At 42.7% G+C, this 9,843-nt stretch overlaps 1 protein-coding gene across 1 annotated transcript; it reads right to left on the bottom strand.

Moving 5' to 3' along the window:
* Positions 1 to 8,722: 8,722 nt before the first annotated feature.
* LOC110228987 lies at positions 8,723 to 9,369 on the bottom strand. The gene has a single exon (XM_021027564.1). The coding sequence runs from the start codon at positions 9,233 to 9,235 to the stop codon at positions 8,723 to 8,725; it is 513 nt and encodes a 170-aa protein (XP_020883223.1). The 5' UTR covers positions 9,236 to 9,369.
* Between the last annotated feature and the right edge of the window lie 474 nt (positions 9,370 to 9,843).

Here is a 9,843-nt window from a genome sequence, read left to right as displayed (position 1 = left end):
AAGTTCTTTCTTTATCTTGGTTACTAACTCTTCATTTCATCTGCTTGTTTTTGTGCTCCAGGTACCATCTCGACGACACGTCGAGACTGCCACATCGAGACTGCCACTCTGCATTGTTAGGGACCATCTCGACCTCACGTCGAGACTGCCACATCGAGTCTGATCACTCTGCATGCAAACTCGATCTAAAGGCTCCAACAACCTCATCAGCTACAGAGACAACATCAACCAGTTAGCTCGTGAGTTAAGAGAAGGTAGAGCCCGAGACTACTGTGAACCGCACAATCCAGTCGCCATGGAACCACAAGATCATGATAATCAAGGAGTTGGTATACCACGGAACATTGGTGATGGGGATGCACCCAGAAACCATCAACAGAGACAGGGCATAGTTCCACCTCCTGTCCAGAACAACAATTTCGAGATCAAGAGTGGATTGATCTCAATGATTCAAGGTAACAAGTTTCATGGGTTGCCTCTGGAAGACCCCTTGGATCACTTGGATAACTTTGATAGGCTCTGCAGCCTCACCAAGATCAATGGTGTTAGTGAAGACAGCTTCAAGCTACGTCTGTTTCCCTTCTCGCTGGGCGACAAAGCACACCACTGGGAGAAGACACTACCTGCTGGCTCCATCACATCTTGGGATGATTGCAAGAAGGCATTCTTAACAAAGTTCTTCTCCAATTCCCGGACTGCACGTCTACGAAATGAAATCTCCAGTTTTACACAGAAGCAGTCTGAATCCATTTGTGAAGCATGGGAGAGATTCAAAGGCTACACTATACAGTGTCCACACCATGGTTTCAAGAAGGCTTCACTACTCAGCACACTCTACAGGGGAGTTTTGCCCAAGATCAGAATGTTGCTAGACACTGCCTCTAATGGGAATTTCTTGAATAAGGATGTTGAGGAAGGCTGGGAGTTGATAGAGAACTTAGCTCTATCTGATGGTAACTATAACGAGGATTTTGATCGCTCCAACAGAAGCATTGGAGATCCGGATGCAAAGCATACTAAAGAGATGGTAAAGGCTCTCAATGACAAGCTGGATCAATTTCTGCTTACTAACCAGAAACCAGTCCACTATATCACTGACGAAGAGCACTATCAAATCCAAGAGGGGGAGAATACTCAGGCTGCAGAAGTCAGCTACATTCAGAACCAAGGTGGCTACACCAAGGGCTACAACCCCTACATGCCTGCTCATCCCAATCTATCTTACCGGAGCACGAATGTTGCAAACCCTCAAGATCAGGTTTACCCTCAGCAACAACAGAACCAGTCCAAGCCATTCATACCATACAATCAAGGCTTTGTCCCAAAGCAGCAGTTTAGTGGCGGTTATCAACAATATAATCCACCACCCGGTTTTGCACAGCAACCCCAGCCAGCTCCACCTGCACAAGATCAAGAGATGAAACAACTGCTTCAGCAGATTCTACAAGGTCAAGCAGCTGGTGCTATAGCTCTTGATAAGAAAATGGCTGAGATTCACAACAAAGTAGACTGCTCCTTCAATGATCTCAATATCAAGTTTGAGGCTCTAAACTCTAGGTTGAAGTACGTGGAGAGCACAATTGCTTCTACTTCTGCGCCTACGAATCCAGGGCAACTGCCAGGGAAAGCTATTCAGAATCAGAAAGGTCATGTTAATGCTATTCACCTTCGCAGTGGTCGAGAGCTGCAAACTCGACCTAGCATAGCTCCTGTCACTGAGGACAGTGAGATTCAAGAGGGGGAGGATTCTATTCAGAATGAAACCCAAGTAGAAGACACCACTAAGCTTGACCAAGATGCTGTACCTCGTGATCAAGTCCAGAGCCCCCAGATCAAAGAACCAGTTGTTGATAAGAGTAAGAAGAAAGCTTTCGTTCCACCACCCTACAAGCCCAAAATACCATTCCCAGGAAGATTCAAGAGGGATATCATTGAGAAGTACAGAGCCATGTTTGCTAAACACATCAAGGAGATTGAATTAAGGATGCCTCTCATTGATGCTTTCATGCTGATTCCGGATTCTCACAAGTACTTCAAAGACATGGTAATGGAGAGAATTAAGGAAGTGCAAGGGATGGAGAGTCATGAGTGTAGTGAAATCATCCAAACGAAGATTATTCCCAAGAAATTGGGAGATCCTGGTTCGTTTACTCTACCTTGCTCTCTAGGCACTTTGGCCTTCAGTAACTGCCTCTGCGATCTAGGTGCTTTTAAAAGTCTCATGCCTCTCTCTGTGGCCAAGAGACTGGGTTTCAGCAAGTATAAACCTTGCAACATCTCCTTGATCCTGGCTGATGAGTCTGTCAGATTTCCTCATGGGTTATTAGAAGATTTGCCTATTAAGATTGGAAATGCTGAAATCCCTACAGACTTCATAGTGCTAGAAATGGATGAACCAAAAGATCCTTTAATCTTAGGAAGGCCCTTCTTAGCCACTGCTGGAGCTGTCATTGATGTTAAGAATGGGAAGATTGATCTTAATCTGGGAAATGATTTCACAATGAAGTTTGACATCAATGATGCCACGAGGAAGCCAACAATTGAAGGGCAAACCTTCGTAGTTAAGGTAATGGATTGCCTTGATGATGAACAGCTAGAGGAGGTTGCTGAGGAAGATCACCAACAAACTTCTTTGACTAAGAGTGGTGAAGCAGGATATCTTCTCACTGAAACCTTGAGATGTGGTAAGTCACTAGATTCACACAAGGAAGTAGCAGGGTCAGAGGTCTTTAAAGGCTTGATTGGGTCAAAAACAGAGGTTAAGGTGGCATATGAAGCAAGCTCAACACATGCTCAACCAACTGACTCGAGTATACATTTGAGCAAGCCTTCAACTAGTCTGGAGAACTCTAGCTCGACCAAACATCGTGATAAGCTGCTAGAGTCTAGCAATTCTGCTCCAGATGGCTGGTTAGAACTCAAGGAGAGGTCCAAATGGCAGGATAAAGCCATAAGGGAGCTAACAGGCACTGTGAGAGAGCTGAAGGATCAAATCAAGAAGCTCCATGGGATAGCCAACCAAGTACCACTCCAAATCAAGGACATCCCAAATGATGAAGCATCTACTCTGGTCAGCGCAAAGGGGAGTGAATTCACTTCAGAATGGTCTATAGCAGAAGATTATCCAGTTGATCAACAAGAAGCTTACTATGAGAAAAGGGCCATTGAGTACTCAACTTCAGATTTATCAAGAGAACCTGCTAAGCTAGATGATTCATCCACCTGCAGGACAGAGGAGACCTCATTTGCTCTCTACAATCCACCCTAAGCTCATTCAGTGTGAGAAGTCAAGCTAAAGACTTTAAACAAGCTCACTTGGGAGGAAGTCTCATGTCTATCCTTGTAAATATTAGTTATTTCCTTGTTATTTTTGATGTTTTTGCTTAAGTGTCTCAGGATAAAGCGTTTTAAGGAAGCCAAGGCGCAAAACAGAATGAGTGGCCTTGTCTCGACCTGCCCTACTCGACGTCACGTCGAGCTAGCCCAATGGACCAACTCCAAGCAGAAAAATGAAGCCTACTCGACGTACTAGCTCGACCAGACGTCGAGTTAGCCCATGAAGCCCACAAGTACCAGGTCAATCACCTCCTTCTTCACCCATCGATGAGGTAACAACTCCAATTCACCATTGTATATACCACATTTCATTTTGTTTCTCTGTTGGTTTGCCCTGAGTACTCTCTTCCAAATGCTTGTTACACAGAGGACTGTGTAATTTAAGTTTGGGGGAGGGCTCAGGGAGTATTTGACTTTGTGTTTTGTTTTCTTATCTCAAATTTTGCATCATTGCATCTAAGGCATAGAAAAACCATAAAAATTTGAAATTTTTCGAAAATGATTTCACAAAAACAGAGTGTTCATATAGCTTGCATTGTCATTTTAGGATTGTTTTAGTATGCTTTCACTTAGGGCTGTTGCATCATGCATTTGCATCGGAGATTATGATGATTATAACCTTGTAAATATGCCTATTCACTAAGTAGAACTCAGTGCCCTGGTTGTTAGTTCTCTAATGCATAATCGACTGAACTTGAAGTAAGACCGCACCATCTTTTGAATTCAACGCTTGACTTTCTTGTTTTTAGTCGAATCTCGCTTTGATCTGATGCCATTCCCTATCTATTTAAACTTGAATTTTGACTTATAATTATCATGCTGTGCATTGTGCTATGAACTCATGGATACCTTAAAATACTTGGACTTTCTTTTACCTTTTGATCACTCTTGCTAGTCCAAGTAGCTGACTCCCATCTTTGGAGCAGTTATTTCCCACCCTTAGCCTTAACCTTCTTTCAAGCCATGTATCATTTGTGTGTGAATGTGAGGCCTTATTCCGATTGAGCTTGGTAGAAAGTGTTAGGTCTGTAACGACAAGGATAGTATCTCATGTAGTTCTGGTTCACGTTATCTGGACCAGATAGGACTAGGTGGGTACTTAATTCTGGGTTTGGGTTGTGTTTAAAAGAAAGAAAAGGTTATGTTCATCATTGAAAGAAAAGAAAAGGGAAAAGAGTCCTAAGGAGAAGTAGCTAAAGTAAGAGAAGTCTAGTAAAGGATTTGGGTGTGCTAAAGTAAAGGAAAAAGGGTTCTGTAAATAGCTTAAAGAGATTGGGCAAAAGCCTTGTGTTTATAAGAAGAAAGAAAAGGGAACCCTAGTTGTTAAAGAAACCCGATCCGCTAGACAGAGCAGTAAGAAAGCTTCTCCTAGGATAGAAAGCAAAGAAAAGAAAAGGGATGATTTGAGTAAAGTCTGTAAATGCTTTGAATGCAAAAGGGTAGAGTTAAGTTCATGATTCTGGGATTAGAAATAGGACCTCTATTTGGGTTGATATTGATTACATTCTGGGTAGATGGGGTCTTATCCTTGTATGCATAACTTGATACTCACCTTTAGCATTCTACTAAAGCTCAATCATTCTTGAGAGATCCCCTGTTACGATTTAAGCCTGATCTTTAAGGGACCATCTTTGTCTCTAAAACCTTTACCCTTTAGCCAAATGTGTTCATATCCATTGCATAGTATGATTCATGGTTCCAACTTAATGAATGTTAAAGGGAATGTGCAGATTTGAATGCTTGATTTGATTAAGGCAGAGGTTAGGTTGAGATGTGAAGGAGATGGCTAATGTTTTTAAGTAGGGATCAGTCAACCTTGCATTCTAGAATTAGCAACCTGGACATTGACTTCACTTACTCTATATGCATGTTTTGGTTCTGAGTCTCCATTTTCAAACCTCTTCTCCAGGCTGGTTCTATCTGTTTGCTTGAGGGCAAGCAAGAGCTAAGTTTGGGGGAGTTGATATCTCTGTATTTTACCTCTTTTTAGCACACATTTCTTATGCATTTAGCTTAGTTTCCTCTCTGTTTCACTGCATTAATAGTCCTTTTTCATAAGATTTTCATCACTTAGTACGATTTGCATTGCATGGCATAGCATGTTGCATATTGGATGAGTTTTAGGTACTTTGGAGCATATTTGGGACTTAATGGAGCAAGGAGGAACCAACACGACCTTGGAGCTAGACTTGGGATCGAATTGGAGAGGAATGAAGTCGTTCAAGATCACCTGGGAGCAGTCTCGACCAGCTTATTTGGGACTTAATGGAGCAAGGAGGAACCAACACGACCTTGGAGCTAGACTTGGGATCGACGTCACGTCGAGATGGACGCCAAGAAGCAGCCTGGGAGCAGTCTCGACCAGACAGGCTCGACGTCACGTCGAGATGGACGCCAAGAAGCAGCCTGGGAGCAGACTCGACCAGACAGGCTCGACGTCACGTCGAGATGGACATCAAGGCGCCACCTTTGAGAATCACATGGTCTCGACGTGGTAGGCTCGACGACACGTCGAGTTGGCCTCCACCGACTCTCTATTTTGTCCTGTAGCCAATTAGGGCAACCTAGTATTTCCTATAAATAGGGGTACATGCTATTGTCCAGGGGATATTCCTTTTACCCAGCAGATATTCTTCTTTTCTCTCATAAACCCTAGTTTTTGTAATCGTTTTTCCTGTTGATCCTTTGAGTTTTTGGATTTCGTTTCTTCATCAAAGTTGTAGATCTCCTTCTCATCTATAACATACTTGCTTTTTAATGATTTCTGGGTTTGAAACGTTTTCTGGGTTTTTATGCATGATGTTCTTCAGTGTTCTTGAGTAGTGGATTAGGGTTCTTGAGGATGGGATAGATTAGGTGTGGAATCCTTAGTATATTTAGGTGGTTAAGTGTAGAATTGCTTGATTTCCCTTCTGGTTTAGTAGATCTTAATGCTACTTCCTCTCTGATCAATTGGAAGTTGATCTCAGACATTTCCACACCCAAAAGGTGTTTGATGAAATGTCTGAACCAACTATTCCAGAGATTTGCATACTCTAGCCCAAGAGATTGGATGTTTAGAATGCTTATTGACTTTATTAGATTGAATCATAATGCCTGCTAGGTTATATTTCTTCAATGAGAATTGAGTATGAAAGTGATTTAGCTTGAGAATCTCTGTCACGAGAGTGGATTGATTTGTATTCGAATCTATTGTCTAGGGATAGCTTGATTGAGTTTGTTAACCACCTAGGTAGGCTAAGGAGACTGCCATAATCGATTACCCCATTCCTCAGGACCCTTTATCTCTATTGATTGTTTAAATCTTGTTTTTGTTAGTCTCTGTTGCTTAGCTCGACCTGTTAGGCCTAGATCGTTTCTCTGCATTGTTAGGTTGTTAGTTTCTTTTCCAAAAGCTTATGCATGATAGTTTCTGGTCTTTAGTCTACTTCTTGTTCTTGTTTACTTGCTGTTTAGTTCTCTTTTATTGCTTTTAAATCCGGTATTTGCATGTTAAATTGGTTGCTTAGGATCAATAGAAACACACAAAACCCTTTCACAATTGGCTTGACTTATTTGCTTTCTGTTTCATATCTTGAATGCTTGCAGTCACACTGAGATTGGATTGATAACCTAATATACTACAATGGCATGTGTATTAGGGATTGATACCTGTTAGAGAGTAAAATCTGACTATCAAAGCTAAGGCATATGTTGGCATCAAAGATTCAGCGGTAAAGGCTTTCATTTGGAAGAATATTATATGTCGACATGGAGTTCCATATGAAATAGTCACCGATAACGGGCCACAATTCATTTCACAAGAGTTTGATGCCTTTTGTGCGGACTGGGGAATCAAAGTCAGTTACTCTACTCCACGATATCCGCAAGGAAACGGTCAAGCTGAAGCCGCGAACAAGACGATATTGAGCAATCTCAAGAAACGTTTGAATCATCTAAAGGGAGGAATGGTACGAAGAACTACAACCCGTCCTATGGGCCTATCGTACAACCCCTAGGCGACCTACAGGAGAAACTCCATTCTCTTTGGTTTATGGCATGAAGGCAGTAGTACCAGCTGAACTCAACGTGCCCGGACTTCGCCGAACAGAAGCACCATTAAATGAGGAAGAAAATTCAGCAATGCTTAATGATTCACTAGATACCATAAATGAAAGGCGTGATCAAGCTTTGATTCGGATTCAGAATTACCAGCAGGCAGCAGCCCGATATTACAATTCTAAAGTTAAAAGTAAGCCGTTCTTCGTAGGAGATTATGTGTTAAGGCGCGTCTTTGACAACAAAAAAGAAGAAGGTACCGGTAAACTCGATATTAATTGGGAAGGACCTTACATTATTACCGAAGTGGTTCGGAACGGTGTTTATAGGTTGAAAGACTTAGAAGACAGTCCAGTCAAGCGACCTTGGAATGTGATCAACCTAAAGAAGTTTTATGTTTAAAGCTACATGCATTTTTATGTACATGAACTACGGTGTGGCTTGATCCCGAAATGGGTACGTAGGCAGCTCGGAAACGAGTTCAGCTATTAATGAAAATTTTGTTTTATTTCTTTATTAAAGGAAAAGGTTCGACTGAGCGAACAAGTGAAGCAAATAAAGGTTCGGCTATGCGAACATACAAGAGATTGGAAATAGAGCGTTTATTCAAAAATGGAATGTCCTTCATCGTACACTTCAGGTTATGGAGATCTTGTTGCCGAGCAGAACACTTCAACTCCTTGACCAGCAAGGTCGAGGATTGGCTTCATACAGTCCGGAATTCGAGCGAAGTCAGAGATTCCAAGCTCGATCCATTCTCCAGGGTGAGATTCAAGGATGTGAAGATCTCTTGACACCGTAGTAAGCCTGCGTCGCATCCGGTTAATCTTCTTCCGGAGTCTCCTCTTTTCTAACGTAAGCTTCCGATGTTGAAGCGTAAGCGCCTCTATGAATGCCGTCGCTGTTCCTTGGTCCTTGATTGGGAGATCCCTGATCAGAGCGCACGGAGCTCGGATCTGAGACCTAAAAAAACTGCGAGGTGGAAGAGGCTGCCTGTTTGGCTCATTTGGAACGTCTTCGTTTATCATTCCGATCCTGGAAAAGTCGGGCATAGATTCTGAACATCGAAGGTTGAACTCCATACCTGTTAAAATGAAAAAGAGCGGCGAGGAGAAAAGAGAAGTTGAGACTATAATTTATAGGAATGTCATATTCCTAAGTAAGCTGCGGATTCTATCCTAGGAATGGAGTGATTCGCGGAGAGATTTATGCCCTCGAACAGATCCTGCATTAAAAGACGCATCTCCGAGAATATTTGAAGAGTAAGGAAAATTGCAAATGTTTCCATAAACAAAAAGGGGCCGAAGCCCATTACGAGTTCAAAATAAGTGAAGAAGTTAGAATACATTTATGGAAGAGGCTCAGGAACAGGCTCCTTCATCGCCGGTTTAGTCTTCGAAGTGAACGCCTTGTTCTTGGCATCCACTTCGGGATGATCCCGAACGCGTTTCCGACTGGTACTGGTCTCCTCCTCGTCTTCTTCCTCGCTATCGGATGGAACGGTATGGACCGGAGCATTCACGGGACCCGAAACTCCTTTAGCACGGAGATACATCCGGAGCATCTTCGGGATCTTAGCGACAGAATCAAAGTTCCGCCATTCCCATTGAAAGGGATCACTTTCCAAAGCCCGTATCTTCCTCTCCACCCGAGCGATGCGAGCCTCGAGTGTTTGCCTTTTGAGGCCTAGCCGCTGTCTCTCTTCACACAAGCGACGGTGTTTGTCGCAAGCCTCTTTCTTCTCCTTTGAAGGAAAGTGAAAGACGGCATGAGGGAAAAGAACGCCGGCCAGTTCAAAGACGTCACCGGACAAGAAGAGTGGGCTGCCGGGATCAATGGGGGCTATGTTTTCGTTTTCCATTGATATGGTGTTATGAAGTTTCTTGAAGAAAGATCAAAGCCGGACAAACTCCTATTTATAATAGGGTTAAGGTTTGCCTTGGGAATGAAAATTCAATAATGGTGGCGTGCCCTAGTGGTTTAAACCATTTTTGGAAAATCGAGAAAAAGCAATTATTGCATTAAAGACGAGCCGCTTTTCCTACTTTCAAGAAATAAGAAAGGAAAGAGCAACTGTCGCATTAACTACGAAAGTTTCTAAAGCCCAAGCTCAATAAATTTATCGAGTTGACTAAACCCGAAGTGGGGAACTCGCTTTAAGCTGAGCTCAGTTCTCGCATTCTAGAGAGAAAGGTCTGATCAGCCCAAAAATCTCGAAAGCATAACCACAAGGCCACAAAGGGTTAAAAGCGGACTTTGCAAACCCGCACATAATTTTAACCAAACCCCCTTGGGGTCAAAACCTAGAAAGGTTTAAAAGCCTCCTCAGGCAAATATCTTGTTCAAAAGAAATAATAAAGCCTCCTTAGGCAAAAACAAGTTCGAAATTAAGTTTTAAAATTAATGGGACAATTCCCAATTTAAAGTGGACGCTGCCACTACGGAGTAACAGCCACCTCGGACTCCGGC

The sequence above is a fragment of the Arabidopsis lyrata genome, assembly GCF_000004255.2.
Source record: "Arabidopsis lyrata subsp. lyrata unplaced genomic scaffold ARALYscaffold_8, whole genome shotgun sequence".
Taxonomy (NCBI): Eukaryota; Viridiplantae; Streptophyta; class Magnoliopsida; order Brassicales; family Brassicaceae; genus Arabidopsis; species Arabidopsis lyrata.
The sequence above is the reverse complement of the archived record's forward strand: the minus strand, read 5'-3'. Positions and strand labels throughout refer to the sequence as shown.